General features: G+C 37.2%; 1 protein-coding gene across 5 annotated transcripts in view; it reads left to right on the top strand.

Moving 5' to 3' along the window:
• The window catches only part of MRPL22 (mitochondrial ribosomal protein L22), a 46,528-nt gene that overhangs the window by 7,026 nt on the left and 18,118 nt on the right, over nucleotides 1–21,384 (top strand). For all 5 annotated transcript variants that reach the window (XM_037798750.1, XM_037798749.1, XM_037798751.1 and 2 more), the window contains one exon: nucleotides 19,672–19,807. In XM_037798750.1, coding sequence (XP_037654678.1) covers nucleotides 19,672–19,807 — 136 coding nt within the window. The remainder of the gene's footprint in view (nucleotides 1–19,671; nucleotides 19,808–21,384) is intronic.

The raw sequence follows: 21,384 nt of genomic DNA, 5'->3' as shown, positions 1-21,384 counted from the left end.
TTATATTGTGATTACAAGCATAATTGTGTGCCACTGGACTCCTTTGTTGATGCTCTAGGAAACTGAGGCCCGTGGCAAGTTTTAAGCTGACTTGGGTATGTCTTATTCAAAAACTAAAACAGGAAAAATGCAACAGCCTTTCTTCGGCATACCTAGCCATTTTATGACTCACAGATGATTTTCCCCCTTTATTGTGATACAGGAGTCCCCACCCACAGAGAAGTCCTTATTTGTAAATTGGATGTTTCTATGATACCTTACAGAGCTGAAATTCATAGGGTTGTGCCTCATATCTGAAACAAAGGGAAATGCACACCCATCCGAAAGTAAATCAATCAGTTCCCTAAAAAATCTGTGTAACATTTCTGTATATAGAGCTCTGTTGAATGTTCTGAGTAGACCGGAAAAAAATCTCCTTAGGAACCTGCATACATTGTTTACTAGAAAATGACATCCACAAAAGGTATTTGAAGAACACGTTAAACTTGTATCGTTTTTCTTTTCTGTAGATTAACTAGCAGTCCTCATATAATACTTTAAAAGGATAGTTCTGTCACTTGATTGTTAATTTTAGCTGTCTTAGGTTAGGAACTGGTGAAAAGCTATTTATGCTGGATTTAAGTCAAAATGACTTTATTATTTACAAAAAAAATTTTTAATAATGGGAAGAAAGGGCTGCATGAGTACTGCAAGACTCAGATTTTGGTTGGGAAAAAACCTTCAGATTACCCTCAATTTCCCTTTGCTTTCAGTTCCTCAGAAACAACAAATGAATGAAATATAGCAGAATGTTAACGCATATAAAAAAGCGTACCCAAATATCATAATGTATATTTTTGCTTTTCTTAAAGTTAGAGTTTTAAACCACTTGATTGGTAATTATCAACATCTCAGTTGATAAAAGTAAGTGTGCTTGGTATACGTTAATATTTTCTTTCAAAGATGTATCTTTGGTTAGAAACACACAAAAAACTAAAACTAATAATATGATATTTTTATCTATCTCTACATGTTTCCAGCATATGTAGTGTTAACAGATCTGTCCTGGTAACTGTGTCTTTGGGAGTTCATCAAATTAGGAAAAGAAATGGCTTAGTTCTGTGTGATTAGCTAGAGATTTTCGGAGCCAGATACCTGCTATTTAGTACATAGTACAAAGTATAAACTTGTCATTTCATTAGTTTCTCCCACAGAATAGCAAACCATTTCCTGCTATCTTCCCAATTACCATTGCCCTTTCAAAAACACTCTTGCATGCGTACACATCTAGCACACAGTAGATGTTCAAATATTAATTGCCTTCCTCCTTATCTACTATGTATCCTACATTTTCCTACATGATTCAACCCAATAGTAAATGTCATTTACATGTTATGAAAACATCTGTTGGATAAAATTGGGATACATCTCTTGGGATAAAAGGAGTTCTGACTTTCATATAGTAGAAGGAAAAATAACAGACAAGAAGGTCTTCTTCAGTAGAAGTTTTTTTTAAGCTTAGGAAAGAAAGATAGGAAATTACGATGTGAATTTATCCAGGTTACTTTGACTGAAATACATGTTTTAGGTGGATTTCTTTTCCTTAAGGAACTCTCTAAATGCAACTTCTTGCTGGATTCCTTACCTGTCATCATGTTGGAAACCCTTTCTAGTTCTATGTATGTAGGGAGTTTTGTCAGAAAAAATTTTTAACTTGCAGTATTTAAAAAAATCATATTTAATGTTTTTAAAAATGTCTTACAAATGCTTGTATTGTCTATTGTTTGGGGATGGGAACTAGTTTTGGAAAACACACCTAATGTTGTATAATGATATCCCAATGATTGTGGTGGTTAAAGATACAATGTTTTTGGCCGTTAAAAAAAGAGGTATAGATCATCTTCAGGTCTCCAAATAAGAAAGACTTCTTGTAAATCATACCTATGGTACTACTTCAGCCTTGAGTGTCCTTTTACTTGGTCTCTGAATGTCCAAGTCTGTACTTTCAACACTCAGCTCAAATCCTGTCTTCTTAAAGCTATCCTGATTACCTCAGCCCTCATGATTGCTCCTTCTGACATCTTAATGCCTAGTTCACATTTATGGTTAATTCTTTCTCTGTCTCCCCAACTGACTTTTAAATCACTTATAGCCTGGGAACATGCTTTATATCTCTCTGCATCCCTATCACCTAGAACATCCCTATCACCTGTCTCTCCTTATTAGTTGGTTAATAAGTGTAAGTTGATGAAATATGTCATCCTTATGCAGATGCAAGTTGTAGTCTGAAGGATTGCAAGGAATCGAGAGTCCTGTTTTTCCACTCCAGTCCCAAGAAGTAATCGTAATTGCACATTAAGCATGGGTACTGTTCTAGTTTGCTAATGCTGCTGAAATGCAAAACACCAGAGATGGATTGGCTTTTACAGAAGGGGTTTATTTGGTTACACAGGTACAGTCTTAAGGCCATAAATTGTCCAAGGTAACACATCAGCAATTGCATACCTTCATTGGAGGATGGCCAATGGTGTCTGGAAAACCTCTGTTAGCTGGGAAGGCACGTGGCTGGTGTCTGCTCCAAAGTTCTGGTTTCAAAATGGCTTTCTCCCAGGACGTTCCTCTCCAGGCTGCAGTTCCTCAAAAATGTCATTCTTAGTTGCGCTTGGGATATTTGTCCTCTCTCAGCTTCTCTGGAGCAAGAGTCTGCTTTCAACAGCCATCTTCATACGGTCTGTCATCTGCAGCTCCTGTGCTTTCTTCAGTGTCCCTCTTGGCTGTAGTTCCTCTTCAAAACATCACTCACAGCTGCACTGAGTTCCTTCTGTTAAGTCAGCTCATTTATATGGCTCCGCTGACCAACTTAGACCCATCCCGAATGGGCGGAGCAACACCTCCGTGGAAATTATCCAATCAGAGTCATCACCCACAGCTGGGTGGGGCACGTCTCTGAAGAAACACTCAAAGAAATCTAATCAACACTGATAAAGTCTGCCCACACAAGATTACATCAAAGATAATGGCATTTGGGGGACACAATACATTCAAACTGGCACAGGTACAGATTTCTAGCTCTATGTAATAACAGAGGTTGTGCTAATTATCCAAATTCTTTTAACAGTTTTTACTGTGTTCTAGTATTAAATGAGACTTTTAGAAGGTCTGTATATCCATGCTAATAAGTTAATAATTAGACTATAACTGTGTTATTGCTCTGAATGATACAGGAATGATCAGAGAGGGTTAATGCTTTAATTAATTCCAAATAATTATTGACACCAGAGGCTTCTACTAGTTTCTCTGAGGGAAGTCTTTAGGTCTGTGAAATAGGAAGCTGATCAAGAATGAAATTTTAAAATTTATCAGATTATTTTTTAAAGTGTTCTGAATATTGTAATTATTTGTTTTTCTATTTGTCTTCCTCCCCTTCTATAGGGAGTCCACCATGCGCATCCATAAGCTAAATCATAGAAAAAGAGAGTAGTAGGGGGCAGTGAAAAATGGGACTTCTTTTTATTAGTTATTTTGAAGCTCTACTAACTTACCCCAGGAAGTTACAAACTGATGATCTGTGGGATGAATCAGGCCTGCAGATATGTTTTGTTTGGACTGCACAGTGTTTAAAAGCTTGTTTTAAAATCCACATATAAAAACTGGCAGTTACTCTCCCGCTACATGGGACATGACTCCCAGGGGTGTAAGTCTCCCTGGCAACGTGGGACATGACTCCTGGGATGAGACTGGATCCGGCATAGTTGGATTGAGAAAGCCTTCCTGACCAAAAGGGCGAAGAGAAATTAAACAAGATAAAGTTTCAGTGGCTGAGCAATCTCAAATGGAGTCGAGAGGTCATTTTGGAGGTTATTCTTACACGTTATATAGATACCCCTTTTTAGTTTTTAGTGTACTAGAATAACTAGAAGGAAATACCTGCAACTATTGAACTGCAATCCAGTATCCTTGATTCTTGAAGACAATCGTATAACTGTATAGCTTATACGGTGTGATTGTGTGATTGTGAAAACTTTGTGGTTCATACTCCCTTTATCCAGTGTATGGACAAATGAGTAGAAAAAATAGTAGGGAAATAATAGGGGAGAAAAAGGAGTATGAGATGTTTTGTGTGTTCTTTTTTACTTTTATTTTTATATTTTACTCATTCTTATTTTTTGGAGTAATAAAAATGTTCAAAAAATTGATTGTGGTGATGAATGCACAGCTATGTGATGATACTGCAAACAGTTCTACACTTTGGATGATTGTATGGTATGTGAATATATCTCAATAAAATTGCATTAAAAATAACTGAAACAAACAAACAAAAAACTGGCAGTTAGATTTCCATCTTCTCTCTTATACATCACAAGGTATGGCAGTGATTTTCTAGAGCTGAAGAGTGTTTATTCCTTTACATGGGGCATATGCCCTCCAGTTTTCCTTGATTTCTAGCCACATGTAAAGATTTTGCAGTTATTTACATCTAGCCCTCTTACTTCATTTATATTACCTGGCTGACCCTGCATTCTTTCGTTCTATAATATGTTTTTAGTGCTTACTATGTGTCAGGTACTATTCTAGCACTAGAAATTTAGCAGTGAGCAAAGACATACAAAAATCCCTGCCAACATGGAGCAAACAATCTAGTGAGGGAAAGAGGTAATAAACAAGATAAGTAAAACATAGAGTATATTATATAGTGACACCTGCTAAGGAGAAAACAAAGGCAGGGTATGGGGATAGGAAGTACGTTTGTATGTGACAGGGAATGAATGAGAGGGATTGTAATTTTGGAAGGTAGATAGGAAAGACCTCAGTAAGAAGGTAACGTTTGAGTAAATATCTTAAGAAAATGAGGGAGAAGCCATCCAAATATCTAGACAGTTGGAAGAGTTAGTGCAAAGGCCTTGAGAGGGGAGTGTACTTGGTGTGGTCAAAAACAGTGAGTGACAGAAGCGAATGAAAGAAGGGGGTTTAGAGTAGGAGGTGAGGTCAGAGAGGAAGAGGGAGTGGGAGGTCATGGAAAGCCTCATGGGTCCTTGTAAGTACTTTTGCTTTTACTCTGAGTGAGATGGGAAACCATTGGAGGGTTTTAAAGAGAGGAGTACTATGATCTGACTTCTGTTTGAATGGTTTTTTCTAAGTGCTGTGGTGTGGATAGACTGGGGTTGGGGGAGGGGGGCAAGGATGTTAGCTGGGAGACCAGTATGGAGACCATTGCATATTCCAGATAAGAAAACATGGTGGCTTTTATTAGGGTGGCTATGAAGGTGGGTGGGAAATGGTTGTATTATGTGTTAAAATACTATGTTTTGCTAAAGACAGCTGATAAGATTTGCTGATGAATTGGATGTGAGATGTGAAAAGAAGGGTGACACCAGGGTTTTTGATCTGAGCAACTGGAAGGATGGAATTGCCATTTGCTGAGACAGGAAGGCCTCTGGAGAAGCAGGGTTTGGGGAGAATATCAGGAGCTTACTTTGGGACTTGTTAGGTTTGAGTTGTCCAGTAAACATCTTAAGTGGAGATGTGAGTAGGCAATTAGATATATGAGTTTGCAGTTCAGGGGAGGGATGTAAATTTGGGGGTTATCAGTGCTTGAATAATATTTAAAACCATGAGACTGGTTCATTTCACTGTGAGAGTAAGTGTAGACTTGGATCAGCCACCATTTACAGATCAGGGATATGAGGAAACAACAAAGAAGACTGGAGGAGCAGCTAGAGTCATGAGAAGAAAACATCTTTGGACATCTTGGAACCTTAGTAAAGAATGTTTCAAGGCAGAGTGAGTGATCAAATTTACTTGGATCACTCTCAGATGAGGACTGAGAATTGACCATTGGATTTTCCAACACAGATACCATTGATGACCTTCATAAAGCAGTTTGGTGGAGTGTTGCAGGCAAAAGCCTGATGGGAGAGGTTTAAAGATGAATGGGAGAACAGGAACTGGAGTTTAGGCAACTCACTCAGGGTTGTTGCATGCTTCAGGACTTCATTGTTCTTTACTGCTGAATAATAAATATTCCATTGTATGTGTATACCATGTTTTGCTTATCCATTCATCTGTTGATGGACTCTCGGTTTGTTTCCATCTTTTGGCAATTGTGAATAATGCCAACATGAACATCAGTGTGCACATGTCTGTTCATTTCCTTTCTTTCAGATCTTCTGGGTATATCCTGAGTAGCGGGATTGCCAGATTGTAAGGCAACTGTATACTTAGCTTTCTGAGGAGCTGTCAAACCTTCCTCCATTGCAACTGTACCATTTTAAATTCCTACTAGCAGTGAATAAGTGTTCAGTTTCTCCACATCCTGTCCAACACTTGTAGCTGCCTGTTTGTTTAATAGCGGTCATTCTAATAGGTGTGAGGTGATATTTCATTGTGGTTTTGATTTGCATTTCCCTAATAGCTAATGAAGCAGAGCATCTTTTCATATGCCTCTTAGCCATCTGTATTTCTTCTTTGGAGAAATGTCTATTCATGTCTTTTGCCCATTATTTAATTGGGTTGTTTGACTTTTTATTGTTGAGTTGTAGGATTTCTTTATGTATGCTGGACATCAAACCCTTATCAGATATGTTGTTTCCAGATATTTTCTCCAATTGAGTCGGTTGCCTTTTCACCCTTTTGATAGAGTCCTTTGAAACATTAAAGCATTTGATTTTGAGGACTTCCCATTTACCTATTTTTTTTTTTTTTTTTCATTGCTTGTGCTTTGGGTGTAAAGTCTAAGAAACTACTGCCTATCAATAGATCTTGGTGACGGCTCCGTACATTTTCTTCTAGGAGTTTTATGGTACTGGTTCTTATATTTAGGTCTTGGATCCATTTTGAGTTAATTTTTGAATAGGGTGTGAGATAGGGGTCCTCTTTCATTCTTTTGGTTGTGGATATCCAGTTCTCCCTACACCATTTGTGGAAGAGACTGTTCTGTCCCAGTTGAGTGGGCTTAGGAGTCTTAGCAAAAATGAATTAAAAAAAATCAGTTGACCGTAGAGCTGAGGGTCTGTTTCTGAGCTCTTAATTTGATTCCATTGGCCAACATGTCTATCTTTATGCTAGTACCACGCTGTTTTGACCACTGTGGCTTTATAATATGGTTTAAAGTCAGGAAGTGTGATACTTCCCACTTCATTCTTTTTTTTCAAGAAGTTTTTGGCTATTTGAGGCCCTTTACCCTTCCAAATAAAATTGATAATTAGCTTCTTCATTTCTGCAAAGTAGTCTGTTCAAATTTTGATTGGTATTACATTGAATCTGTAGATCAATTTGGGTAGAATTGACATCTTAATGACATTTAGCCTTCCAGTCCATGAACACGGGATGTCTTTCCATTTATTCAGGTCTTCTTTGATTTCATTTACCAATGTTTTGTAGTCTTCTGTGTATAGGTCCTTTACATCCTTGGTTAGGGTGATTCCTAGATATTTGATTCTTTTAGGTGCTATTGTGAATGGAATTTTTTTTCTTGATTACCTCTCAGATAGCTCATTACTAGTGTGTAGAAATACCATTGACTTTTGCATGCTGATCCTATATCTCACAACTTTGCTGAAGTTGCTTATTAGATCAAGTAGCTTTGCTGTTGTTTTTTTCTGGATTTTCTAAATATAGGAACATGTCATCTGCAAATAGCGACAATTTTACTTCTTTCCAATTTGGATGCCTTTTATTTCTTTTTCTTGCCAAATTGCTTTAGCTAGAACATCTAGCACGATGTCAGATAGCAGTGGTGACATTGGGCATCCTTGTCTTGTTCCCAATCTTAGAAGGAAAGCTTTCAGTCTCATCATTGAGTATGATGTTAGCTGTGGGTTTTTCGTATATGTCCTTTACCATGTTGAGGAAGTTTCCTTGGATTCCTACCTTTTGAAGTGTAATGCACCCCTTTTTGTTTCTGATTTTATTTATTTGCAGCTTCTCTCTTTTTGTCTTTGTAAGTCTAGCTAAGGAGTTGTCGATTTTATTGATCTTCTCAAAGAAACAACTTTTGGTTTTATTGAGTCTTTGTTGTTTATTTTTATTCTCCATTTCATTAATTTCTGCTCTGTTATTTCTTTCCTTCTGCTTGCTTTGGGATTAGTTTGCTGCTCTTTCTCCAGTTTCTCCAGTTGTTCAGTTAGGTCATTGATTTTAGCTCTTTCCTCCTTTTTAATGTAGGCATTTAGGGTTATAAATTCCCTCTCGGCACTGCCTTCACTGCATTCTAAGTTTTGGTACATTGTGTTCTTGTTTTCATTCGTCTTGAGATGTTTATTGATTTGATTTCTCTTGCAATTTCTTCTTTGACCCACTGATTGTTTAAGAGCATTTTTGTTTAACCTCCATATATTTGTATGTTTTCCAGTTCTCCAATTGTTGATTTCCAGTTTCATTCCATTATGATCAGAGAAAGTACTTTGTATAATTTCATTCTTTCTAAATTTATTAGGATCTGTTTTGTGCCCTGCCATGTGGTCTATTCTTGAGAATGTTCCCTGAGCATTTGAGAAGAATGTGTATCCTGCTGTTTTGGGATGCAGTGTTCTATATATGTCTGTTAGGTCTAGTTCATTTATCATATTATTTATGTTCTCTGTTTCTTTATTGATTCTTGGTTTAGTTCTTTTTATTGGAGACAGTGGTGTGCTGAAGTCTCCCACTATTATGGTACAGTCATCAATTACTTCCTTCAGTTTTGCCAGTGTTTGTCTCATGTACTTTGGGGCACCTTGATTAGGATTAGGATTATTTCTTCTTGTTCATTTGCCCCTTTTATTCCTGTATAGTGTCCGTCTTTATCCCTTATAACATTTTTGCATTTGTAGTCTATTTCTCCAGAGGCAATAGCCTTCCAAGAACATCAAGCAAATGGTATCTCCCTTCCCCTTAATGTCGACACCCCTTTTCAATATGAACAGGTTAGGGTGGTCACTGCCTAGATAACCCTGAAGATTGAGAAAGTGATCAAACACAAAAGAGGGGTAGCAACAGACAAGATAGGATTTAACAAGGGATTATGAATACTTAATCTTTATATAAATATGTATTTTTTTTTTGTTTTTAGGGTACTAGAATAGCTACAAGGAAATAACTGATATGGTGGAATGTAACCCATAACATGCTTTGAAATTTGCCATATAGTTATTTGTTAAATTGTACTTTGAAAGTTATCATTTCTGTCTATATGTTATATTTCACAATAAAGAAATAACTGAAATTGTGGAACTGTAACCCATAATATTCTTTGAAATTTGCTCTATAACTGCTTGTCAAATCATACTTTGAAAGTCATCACTTTTCTGTATATATGTTACATTTCACAATAAAAAAAGTAAAAAAAATTATATTTCATTTGTTATTAGTATAGCTACCCCAGCTTTCTTTTGTTTACTACTTGGGTGGAATATCTCTTTCCATTCTTTCACTTTCAACCTTTTTGCATCTTTGAGTCTAAGATGAGTCTCTTGTAAACAGTTTATAGAGGGATCATATTTTCTCATTCATTCTTCCAATCTTTGTCTTTTGATTGGGGAGTTTAATCCATAAACATTCAAAGTTATTACTATAAAGGCAGTTCTTGATTCAACCATCTTATCCTTTGGGTTTTTTTGTCAGATCTATTTTTTTCCCTCTTTCTCTTTTTATTCTTTAAGTTACGCTTACTGATATTCTTCAATTCTGTGCTTTTCTCCAGACCTCTCTCTCCGGTCTTTTTCTTTTCATCTCGCAGGACTCCTTTTAGTAGGTCTCATAGGGCCAGTCTTTTATTAACAAACTCTCTCACCTTCTGTTTATCTGTGACTATTTTAAACTCTCCCTCATTTTTGAGGTACAGCTTTGCTAGATAGAGAATTCTTGGCTGGCAGTTTTTCTCTTTCTGTATCTTAAATATATTGTACCACTGCCTCCTCACCTCCATTGGTGTCTGATGAGAAATCAGCAGTTAGTCTTATATGGCTTCCCTTAATTGCTTTTCTCTTGCTGCTTTCAGAATTTTCTCCTCTTTCGCATTTGACAGTCTGATTACTATGTGTCTTGGAGTGGGTCTATTTGGATTTATTATGTTTGGAATTCGTTGGGCTTCTTGGATTTGCATATTTATGTTATTTTGTAAGGGTTGGGAAATTTCCAGCCATAATTTCTTTGATTACTCTTCTGGCCCTTTTCCCTTCTCTTCTCCTTCTGGGACACCCATGAATTCTTCTTCATGTTTTTCTAGTATTTTCTTAATATCCTTTATCTCTTTATGCACATTTTCCTTCATTTCTTCAAATTAATTCAGGAGATGTGTTTGCACATCTTTGATTAGTTGTTCCAGATTCTGTGTCTCCTCCAACTTTTTTATCTCTTCCTTTGACTGGACCATTTCTTCTTGAGTTTTAGTATGCCATGTGATTTTTTGTTGATATCTGGTCATCTCATTATCTTGATGGGTCTAATATAAAGGTTGGTTTCTCTCTTTGGTCTGGGTTTCTATTATGGCACTGCTCTGACTGTTGGTCATTTGTATTTCTCAGCCAAAACAGGACTGGGTACCTATGCAGAAGGTGTAGATCAGCCCCAGTGGGCCTGGGATAGGGTCTGGAGAGGCTCTGGAAAGCCCTGCAGTTCCCCTGCACTTTTTGGCCTACCCAGCAGATGGCACTGTTTGGTGACTTACTCATCTTCGGTGACTTACTCATCCTCAGAAGGTGTTTTCCTTCCTCCTGGAGCCCTGGCAGCATCTGACTGGGCAGGACTGAAACTGTCACTTCCCTGGCCAAAATCTGGCTCACTGTGGGCTGTGTCCCCCCTATACTAGCGGCAGAGGACTCCCCCAGCTGCCTCAGTCTGTAGCCACCCCCCAGGCAAGGATTGGGCCTCCAGCTGCTGTTTTCCTCAAGGGTGGGGCATGGGCACCAAGACCCAGGGCTGGAATTACAGGTGCTGTCCACGTTTTCTCAGACTCTTCTTCCCTCAGTGATCTGGGCCTTGATATGTCCTCCCCTGTCCCCCAGGTCCCCAAATGGTTGATTTGTTTAATTTTTGCCTGGTTACTTGCTGCTTTTAGGGGTGATTTTGCGGTTCCTTCCCTGATCCTCCATTTTGGAAATTCCTCCTTGCTGCCATTTTCTATTCTGCCCTCCCCTGTGGCTTAAGTCCTGCCTGGGTCCCTATGGGCTTAGGTCTCTGTGTCTCAGATGGGGTCTGTCTCACCGATGTAAGAGATTTTATAGTCTGTGTCGCTGGTGGTAGGGATCCTGGCTGCTGCCTCTGTGTACTTCCCAAGGTTTGTGAGACTGAGTAATGGGGAGGGGAAAGGACTGGCTGGTCCAGGATGGAAGTTTCCTACCTGATATTTTTCTCTTTCTTCAATTCAGTGTTTGTGGGATCTTTCTCCAGTCTATACCTTACTCCAGGTTTTTGAACAAGTGAAAATTGTCTTTTTATTTGCTAAATCTCTGGGGAGAGGTTTTCAGTAGCTGTTTACATTGCCATGTTGATCTGGAGACATTTTTGATTGTCGCAAATGAGAGTCAGGGTGCTACTGGAATGGGTAGAGGCCGGGGATGCTGCTAACAGGATAGCTCCCCATAACAAAGAAGTATCTGGCCCCAAATGCCAGTAGTGCTGAGGTTGAGAGATGCTGAGCATATCATGGTCAAAACTAAGTCCAAAGTTGCTGGAATTTCTTTCTTTCTTTCTTTTTTTTTTTGTCATGCTAAACTCTTGAACTTTCACGAAGTAAAATTATATTGAGTTATGAGAATATACATATCACTTCAGCCCCTTTATTTTAGATTTTAATTGAGGCAAGAGAGAGGATGTTCTTTAACTTAGTCTCAAGTGTAGATCCCGATGTGAGATTAACTTAATGTTATCAGAAGCAAATTTAGAACAGTGAGTTTTTTTTACCTTGTTGAGTGTAATAGCACAATTGAGCCTGCAGCCAGGATTATCTTCACTTGGGACTTGGTATACTTAGTACTCAATTTCAAAATGAACTTTGAGTAATAAATGGGTGGTGTTAGTTCTCTGTTTCAAATTGTGACTTTGGAAAATTTCAGATACTCTGTCTTATCTGAATTAACATAATTAACTAATTAATTCATCTTAAAATTTGAGTTATATCTACTACTCATCAATGCCTGATGACTTTAAGGAGAATTTAAAAAGTGATACTTAAATTTAATCCTTTTCAAGTATAAATAGATAGAAAATGACAGAATGACAAGATTAAGGAAATTCAGATGCTGGTTCCAGTATACCCCACCCACTTGCTGTGTGAGCTCTGATAGCTTCACCATACAGTGGGCCCTTGTGTGTATGTTGTGTGTGCATTCATGCACCCTCGAGGGTTGGTTCATGCTAGCCCTTCTTTCACCCAATTTACAGAGGTAGGGTGAAGCTAAAGGGATTTGGGTTTCCTGGTAAATGAAAGGCTGGTATCAGTGATAATGATTTTTGAATTTCAAAATGATAAAAGTTGATTCTGGGTACCTTTTAAGCTTGCTTTTCATTGCTCTTTTTTTTTAAGATTTATTTTAAATTCAATTTTATTGAGATATATTCACATACCATACAGTCATCCAAAGTGTACAGTCATATAGTTTGTACCATCATACAATTGTGCATTCATCACCACAATCAGTTTTTGAACATTTTCATTACTCCAAAAAAATAAGAATAAAAATTAAAGTAAAAAAACACTCCAAACATCCCATCTTCCCATTACCCCCTATTATTCATTTAATTTTTGGCCCCATTTTTCTACTCATCTGTCCATACACTGTATAAAGGGAATGTGAGCTTTTTTAGATTTTGATTTGATTCTTTAGAATGCTGACAGAAAACAAGCTATAGGCAGGCTTAATGTGTAATATTTGTTGGAAAACAACTTTACAAAGGAAATGGATCCTAGCAAGAACCCATGCCTCATTTATTAATTCCACCTACTTTTCTTGAGTTTGTTTTCTCTAGTGACTCTGCACAGGTTTCTCACATTAAAAGTTGTCTTAGGTTTTGAATTGGTTTCTTCCATTTTACATTAAGGCTACTTCGTTTTGTTTTAATTCAGTTTTATTCCAATAACTGGCCAGGAGAGGGCATATAAGGACTTTTGATTTACTACACTTGTAAATCAGGTACCCCATTGCAGTAATATTTTAAATTAATTTGATTATGATAGTTTAGTATTTGCTTGATAATCCACTTTATGAACCATTTGAGCCCCGGAAGCATTATAGGTATTTAGAAAGCTATGTCATTATTAATCCATAATGTGTTTAATTTGTTCAGCATTTGTACTCAGTTCACCAAATGTGTTTTGAGGATTTAGAGTATGAGGCACTCTGATAGATGTTGGGGGATGCAGAAGACATGGGCCTTATCCTCCAGAAATCTTTCATATCAGTTCATATAGTAGTGGTTTCATTGAAGAAGGATTGAAATAGAAGTTGCAGGGTTCCTTTTTCTGTAATCATGGTGTCAATGATGAGATTAGAGATAGAATTACAGTTAGGAAGGACCCTAGAGATGCTCTAGTCCAAGGCCTCTTTTCACAGATAAAGAAATGGAGGCCCAAAGGGGTGACAGACTCAGTATATCCATTAATTACAATTTAGGAGACACATACAAGTTCAATAACAAACCTGAAAAGAAAGGTTTTTGGAGGGACAGGATGGGAGAGATCAGTTGTTCAAAGGGCTTAATTAAAAAATAATACTAGCCGTCAGTGTTTATCATGGGTTAAACACTGTAGGGTGCTGTACTTTATTTTACTAATGTATTAGTAAAGTAGGTATTATTCTCATTTTATAAATAGTATCTAAAATTTGTGACCTTTTAAGTGTCAGTTTAATTATTTTACTTGCAGTATCTCATTTGAGCTTCATAAGAAACCTATGAAGTAGTTACTATTATTATTCTGTTTACTAATGAGAAAACTGAGATCTAGAAAGGTTATGTGACTTTGCCAAGGCCATTCACTCAGTATGTTAGAGCTGGAATTTAAACCTAAGTCTGTTGGTGTCCATAGCCTCAATGCTTATTACCATTCTCAGAATTCCTGACATAATTTCATTAGGAAATTCTATACTCTTAACATGTTTCCTAGTTTTGTGCTTTTCCTTTCAACATTGGAATCTAAACATGAATTGCAAAAATAACAAATCTATTTTGTCAGATATTTTGATATTTTGATGTCATTGATTTTAATGTTAGGATATGAGACAGTAAACTTGAGTAGAGTAGGAGAAATGAGCCACTAGGAGAACAGATTTGTTTGATTATTCAGTCTGAATGGTTTGAAGACCCAAAACAAAGGCTTTTGTTTGCCAAGATAAATTATCCATGTTGTATATATTGTGTGAGAATCCATCAATATATATAACAACTTTGAGTATTTAAGTCCAGTTAAATGTTTACTCAGTATCCAAGTGCCAGGTGTCATCCTTGGTACTAGAATAAAAGGATGTAGGACTTGCCTTCAAGTGCTCAACACCTAGAGCACTTAATACTTATTATAATACAGCCAACTAACTATAGTACAATAATTCTACTCACTGCTGTACTGCTGGCAAAAGCAAAGTACTGAGACAGTTAGCGGGGAGTGGTTGTCTGGGAGAAAGAATAAGTGACATTTGAGCTGGAACTTAAAAAGAGAAGAAGCATTTCATTTAGGAGAGAATGAGGAAGGAGAAGACAACATGATTAAAGGTGTAAAGATATGAACATAGGTGATTTGTTCAGGAAACAACAAACATCTGTGTGGCTAGGCCATAGGGTGAATATGCTTAGAAGGACAAGTTGGGGCTAGATTATGAAAGGCCTTCTGTATCTCGCTAAGGAGCTTTGACTCTATATATTCTGGGCATTGAGGAGACACCAAAGTTTATTGCATTGTTAACTTTTTGTTATGAATACATTCAAATGTGTACAAAAGTAAACAACTCCAGCAATTATTAACTCATGGCCAATCTTGATTTATCTGTGTCCCCTACTCTCCCCCATTGTATTTTGAAACAAATCCCAGACACTATTCTAATTTCATTCATAAATATTTCACTGTGTATCTCATTATAATGCATCACATATCTAGTTCATGTTCAAATTTCCAGTGATTTTGTAAATGTCATAATTTTTTAATAGTTTATTTGAATCAAGATTCAAATTAGGTCCACATATTAAATAATTGACATTTCTTTTAAATCTCTTAATCTGTAGAATCTTTATTCAGCTCTCACTTTGTTTTGTTCTGTTTTTTTCCCTTGCAGTTTATTTGCTGAAGAAAAGTAGTTGTGTGTTTTCCCACAACCTGGATTTGGCTGAGTGCATCTCCATAATGTGGTTAAACATGTTTCCCTGTCCTCTGTATTTCCTGTATGGAATCTAGAAGTTTGATTGATTCATGTTCTCTTTTTGCAGGGAAAGACTACTTGGTGGATGGTTAGTTGATGGTCTGTTCTTCCATCAGGAGGCACATAATGTGTGTGGTCTCTTTATCCTTATTTTTTAAGGATTACAAAGTGGTACAATTATAACTCTGCTATTCCTTCACCATTGACTTTATAGAAGTCAAACTTTCCATCATCTACTACTTGATTATTTAGTGGTACAGTTTGTATAGGAAAGACTGTATAAATGCATGTTTCCTTCTCTTTATTTACCAGTTTTCAAAATAACATGTTGGCTCACCAGCATCCTCCATTGGTAACTAATTATAGGTGTACCTCAGAGATACTGCAAGTTTGGTTCCAGACCACCTCAATAAAGCAAATGTTGCAGTAGAGTCACACAATTTTTTTGGTTTTCCAGTGGATAAAAGTTATGTTTACACTTTACTGTAGTCTGTTAAGTGTGCAGTAGCATTATTTCTAAAAAAAAAAAAACAGTATACATACCTTAATTAAAAAACACTTTATTGCTAAAAAATGATAACCTTCCACCCAGCCTCCAGCAAGTTGTCATCTTTTGCTGGTGGAGGTTCTTGCCTTGATGTTGATGGCTGATGACTGATCAAGGTGGTGGTTGCTGAACAGTGGGGTGGCTGTGGCAATTTCTTAAAACAAGACAGCAGTGAAGTTTGCCACACGTGTTGACTCTTCCTTTCATAACAGATTTCTCTATAGCATGTGATCCCATTTGATAGCATTTTACCCCCAGTATTATGAACTTATTTCAAAACTGGAGTCAGTCCTCTTAAACCCTGCTGCTGCTTTATCAACTAAGTTTATGTAATATTTTAAATCCTTTGTTGTCGTTTCAACAGTGTTCACGGTGTCTTCACCAGGAATAGATTCCATCTCAAGAAACCATTTTCTTTGCTCATCCATAAGAGGCGACTCCTCTTCCTTCAAGTTTTATCATGTGATTGCAGCAGTTCAGTCATATCTTCAGTCTCCACTTCTGATTCTAGTTCTCTTGCTATTTCCACCACATCTGCAGTTCTTCCTTCACTGAAGTCTTGAACCTCTCAGAGTCATCCATGAGAGTTGGAATCAACTTCTTCCATACTTTTGTTAGATATTTTGACCTTCCATGAATCATGAGTATTCTTAATGGTACTTAAATGGTGAACCCTTTCCAGAAGGTTTTCAGTTGACTTTGCTCAGATCCATAAGAGGAATCACTATCTATGGCAGCTATAGCCTTATGAAATGTATTTCTTAAAATAATAAGACTTGAAAGTTTTCAACTCCTTGATCCATGGGTGTAGAACGGATGCTATGTTAGAAGGCATGAAAACAACATTAATTTTGTACATCTCCGTCAGAGCTCTTGGGCGACCAGGTGCATTGTCAGTGAACAGTAATATTTTGAAAGGAATCTTGTTTTTTTCTGAGTAATAGTTCTCAGCAGTGGGCTTAAAGTATTCAGTAAACCATATTGTAAACAGATGTGTTGTCATCCAGGCTTTGTTCTTCCATTTGTAGAGCAGCATAGACAGAATAAATTTAGTATAATTCTTAAGGGCCCTAGGATTTTCAGGAATGGTAAATGAGCATTGGCTTCAATTTAAGTCAGCAGCTACATTAGCCCGTAACAAGATAGTCAGCCTGTCCTTTGAAGCTTTGAAGCTAGGCATTCATGTCTCCTCTCTAGTTATGAAAGTCCTAGATGACATCTTCTTTCAATAGAAGGCTATTTTGTCTCCATTGAAAATCTGTTGTTTAGTGTAGCCACCTTCACCAATGATCTTAGCTAGTTCTGGATAATTTGTTGCAGCTTCTACATCAGCACTTATTGCTTCACCTTGTACTTTTATGTTACAAAGACAGCTTTTTTCCTTAACCTTGTGAACCAACCTCTGCTGGTTTCAGACTTCTTCTGCAGCTTCTTCACCTCTCTCAGCCTTCATAGAATTAAAGAGAGGGTGTTGCTCTGGATTAGGCTTTGCCTTAAGGGAGTGTTGTGGCTGGTTTGATCTTTTATCGAGACCACTAAAACTTTTCTCCATATCAGCAATAAGGACTGTTTCACTTTCTTCTCATTTGTGTGTTCACTGGATTAGCACTTTTAATTTCCTTCAAGAACTTTTCCTTTGCATTCACATTTTGCCTAACTGTTTGGTGCAGGAGGCGTAGCTTTCAGTCTATCTCTGCTTTCAACTTGCCTTCCTCACTAAGCTTAATCATTTCTAGTTTTTTATTTAAAGTGGGAGCTGTGGGACTCTTCCTTTCATGTCAACACTTAGAGGCCATTGTAGGGTTATTAATTTTCCTAATTTTAATATTATTTTATCCTGGAGAATAGGGAGGTCCAAGGAGATGGAGAGAGGAGGAGGAATGGCCAGTTGGTGGAGCAGTCAGAACACATATAACATTTATCGATTAAGTTTACCGTCTTATATGGATGCTGTTTTTGGCACCCCAAAACAATTACAGTAGTAACATGGAAGACCACAGATCACCCTAACAGATATAATAATAATAATGAGAAACTTTGAAGTATTTGACACAGACAAAAATGTGACCCAAAGACATGAAGGGAGCACCAGCTGTTGGAAAAATGGCACTGATAGACTTGCTTGATGCAGGATTGCCACAAACCTTTGGTTTGTAATAAACACACTATCTCTGAAGCACAGTAAAGTGGAGCACAATAGAGGTATACCTGTAGATTTTTTTTCTTAGTTTCATTATTAACTCATGGGTGTAAGCATATTTGATGTATTTCAATTCACTGTAATTATTGTCTTTATTGATGCTTGGATTGTCACATTTTTGGCCAGTGGGGATATCCACAAGTTTGCTCCTGCATCCCTTTGACATGAGCCTGGTGGTCTTTGATAGCTCTCTTGCTCTCTGGTATGACAAGATATTCCAGGCTCATCTTTTTCTGCCTGAGACTTGCATTCAGCCATTTCTCCCCAATGCTTTGTTTCTTTTCAGTGAGAAATGGTATTCCAAGCCCAAAATCTGGGCACTATGGATGCTAATTGCTGTTGGGTTGGCCATTGTTTCTAGACCTTTCCCATGGAAAGGGCCAGTACATACAGGATTCTTACTAAACCTCCTCTTTTTATATGTGTATCTTCTTTCTCCCACACAAAGAATCACAATTGTCAACGACGCTGCAAACAATAGAAATAGAATATTACATAATTCATCATTTGCTTTATCCCACCAAATGTTTTAATTCAGGAGAGTGAAATGACTAGGTCTGTATTATAGAAGGGTATATCGGTGCCTAAGCAGAGAAAGATGGGTTGGAACTGGGTAAGTTGATGGAAGAGTAATCAGTTTAGAGGCTGTTATAGTAGTCCTGAAAAAGAAAAACAGGTCCTGAACTGAACTATGGTGGTGGCAGTTGGAATGGAGAAGAGGCCAAGCATTTGAGAAATATTTCAGGGAAGGCATCTTTAAACTTGGTGACTGACTCTGGTAGGGTGAAGATGATTGAGAAGTTGAAGACACCATTCAGGATTGATTTTTTTAATGATATAGCAGAGCAGCAGTAGCTGGGGAAGAAGATGGAGGGAGAAAGAGTAGTTGTATCATGAAGGCAGTTGTAGTAGAGGAAGTCAAGGATTGATGAATTTGTGTCTTTATCAAGTCCCAGACCATTAGTGTGGCATTTAAAGACATCCACTCCAACCCCAATTACCTTTCCTAGTATTTTCCAATATGCAATACATATCCTGATTCAGTCAGACCTCTCTCTTTACTTCTCAACATGCTGTCCTTGCTCTCACTTTTGCATAGGTGGCACATGCCTTTACCCCATTTTGGGGAGTGTACATTCCCTTCCTCTGCCAATTAAAATCTCATCCACTAACTATTGGAGGCCTTCTTTGAAATTCTCTACCATTTGTTTCCTGTATTTTAGTTATATTGTTTTATGTTGTTCTCTGATTGTGTATGTGTCTTATTTACTCCACAAGGTTGTGGAATGAATTCCACAGGTCAAGTCAGGGATCCATTATATCTTTAAATTTTTTTAGGACTGACTTTTAATAGAGATTCAACATTTTTTGGCCAGTCAGGTCAGGAGATCTTGAGTTAATATTTTTTGTATTTGGCTTACATGACTTACTAGCTTTTCACCCTTCTTAGCCTCCAACAAACTAGTTCTTTGTGGTGATTTATGTAAACACAGTCTCTTTTAAATGAATACTTCTAGAAAGTTTTTGCTTGTGATCCTTAATTGTTTCCATCAAAATGAAACTGTTATAGAGAAGATACAGTAAATTCCCCAGGAAAGGTCTGAATGTCTGTTGTTTTACAGGCTTCTTTCATCTCACAATGTTTTGCCCCAATCATGTATCCACACAAGCGCTCCTGTTGACATCTCTCGAAAATGGGAGAAGAAAAATAAAATCGTTTATCCTCCACAACTGCCTGGAGAACCTCGAAGACCAGCAGTAAGTTTGTGGGTAGAACTAATCTCTGTATTTTGATAAAATGCTCTTACCCTCATGTGGCTAGCAATGATTTATTGTGCCATGTTAATAAAAATTATACAGCAATTTTCAGTGACCTTTAATTGACATAGGAGATTTATTAAATTTATTTCTTTGGTAATTTAAAAAGATCATCATTGCTTTATTACATATAATTTCCCATTTTAATGTCACTGCTTTGCTTATTTGTTTGCCTTTACTTCCTGGTTAGTGGCTTTAATTCCAAAACTAAGCTGATAGCTTGAGACATACTCACATTTTTTACTCCAAGAGGCTTGTTGATGAGTTTTTTTTTTTTTTTTTAATTTTAAATTCAGTTTTATTGAGATACACTCACACACCACACAACCATCCATAGTTCACAATCAACCATTCAAAGCACCATCACACAGTTGTGCATTCATCACCCCAATTCATGCCCTGAACACCTTCCCTACACAGAAAGAACAAAAACAAGAACAAAAAACAAAAGTAAAAAAGAACACACAAATCATCCCCCCCATCCCACACCATTCTTCATCCAGTTTTTGTTCCTGTTTCTCTACTCATCCATCCACACACTGGACAAAGGGAGCACGATCCACAAGGTCTCCACAATCATGCCGTCACCCCACGCAAGCTACATTGTCACACAATCATCTTCAGGAGTCAAGGCCACTGGGCTGCAGCTTGACAGTTCCAGCCATCCACCTCTAGCTATTCCAATACACCAAAACCCAAAAAAAGGTCCTCTATATAGTGCGCAGGAATGCCCACAACAGCGTCCTCTCGACTCCACCTGATATCTCCCAGCCACCGAAACTTGATTTTGCCCTATCTCGCATCCCCTTTTGGTCAAGAAGACCGCCCTCAATCCTGTGACGCCAGGTTCAGATTCTGTTGATGGATTTTTAATAATGGAAGATGAATTGGCAAGAATGGCTAAAATCATTCGTCAATGTTGAAACCATATATTTAGTTTTCTAGTGTTTTATATTTGAATATAGACACACTCAGTTTTTCATAATTCACAAACCTTTGAACTTAAGGTTTGAGTTTAAACATAGGATTCCTTCCAGAGATATCTTTATCTTTAACTGCTCAGAATTTTTTTCATTTTCTCTAAATTGTGTTAGAAATTGCTCATTGAGAATTAAAGACTAACTTCCAGCTTAATGTGAATTTACAGTGGAGTCATACACAGCTTTTGGAAGGTTTAAGTAAATAATAGTAGTATAAACAAAATGGGAACATTTTTAGTCCTACTGAAAATAAACTGTCATAAGTGTTTTAGAAATAGAATTACGGTGTTAATTATAAAACATCCAGTTCAGTAAACATCTTTAAGGGCCTCTACTAAGGACTGTCTCATTTTCTCAGTTTTTATATGAACTTGAAAGCATGCATTTTATTAAGAAATGACTCATAGTACATGACATTAGTAGGATGCATGAAAAAAAAAACCCATGATCATCTCAGTTAATGTGGAAAAGGCATTTGACAAACCCCAACACTCTTTCATAATAATAACACTCGGAAAAATAGGAATAGAAAGAAAT

Source organism: Choloepus didactylus, chromosome 11, assembly GCF_015220235.1.
Source record: "Choloepus didactylus isolate mChoDid1 chromosome 11, mChoDid1.pri, whole genome shotgun sequence".
In the NCBI taxonomy this organism is placed as follows: domain Eukaryota; kingdom Metazoa; phylum Chordata; class Mammalia; order Pilosa; family Megalonychidae; genus Choloepus; species Choloepus didactylus.
Note: the sequence above shows the minus strand (reverse complement) of the source record. Positions and strands in the feature narration are given on the sequence as shown.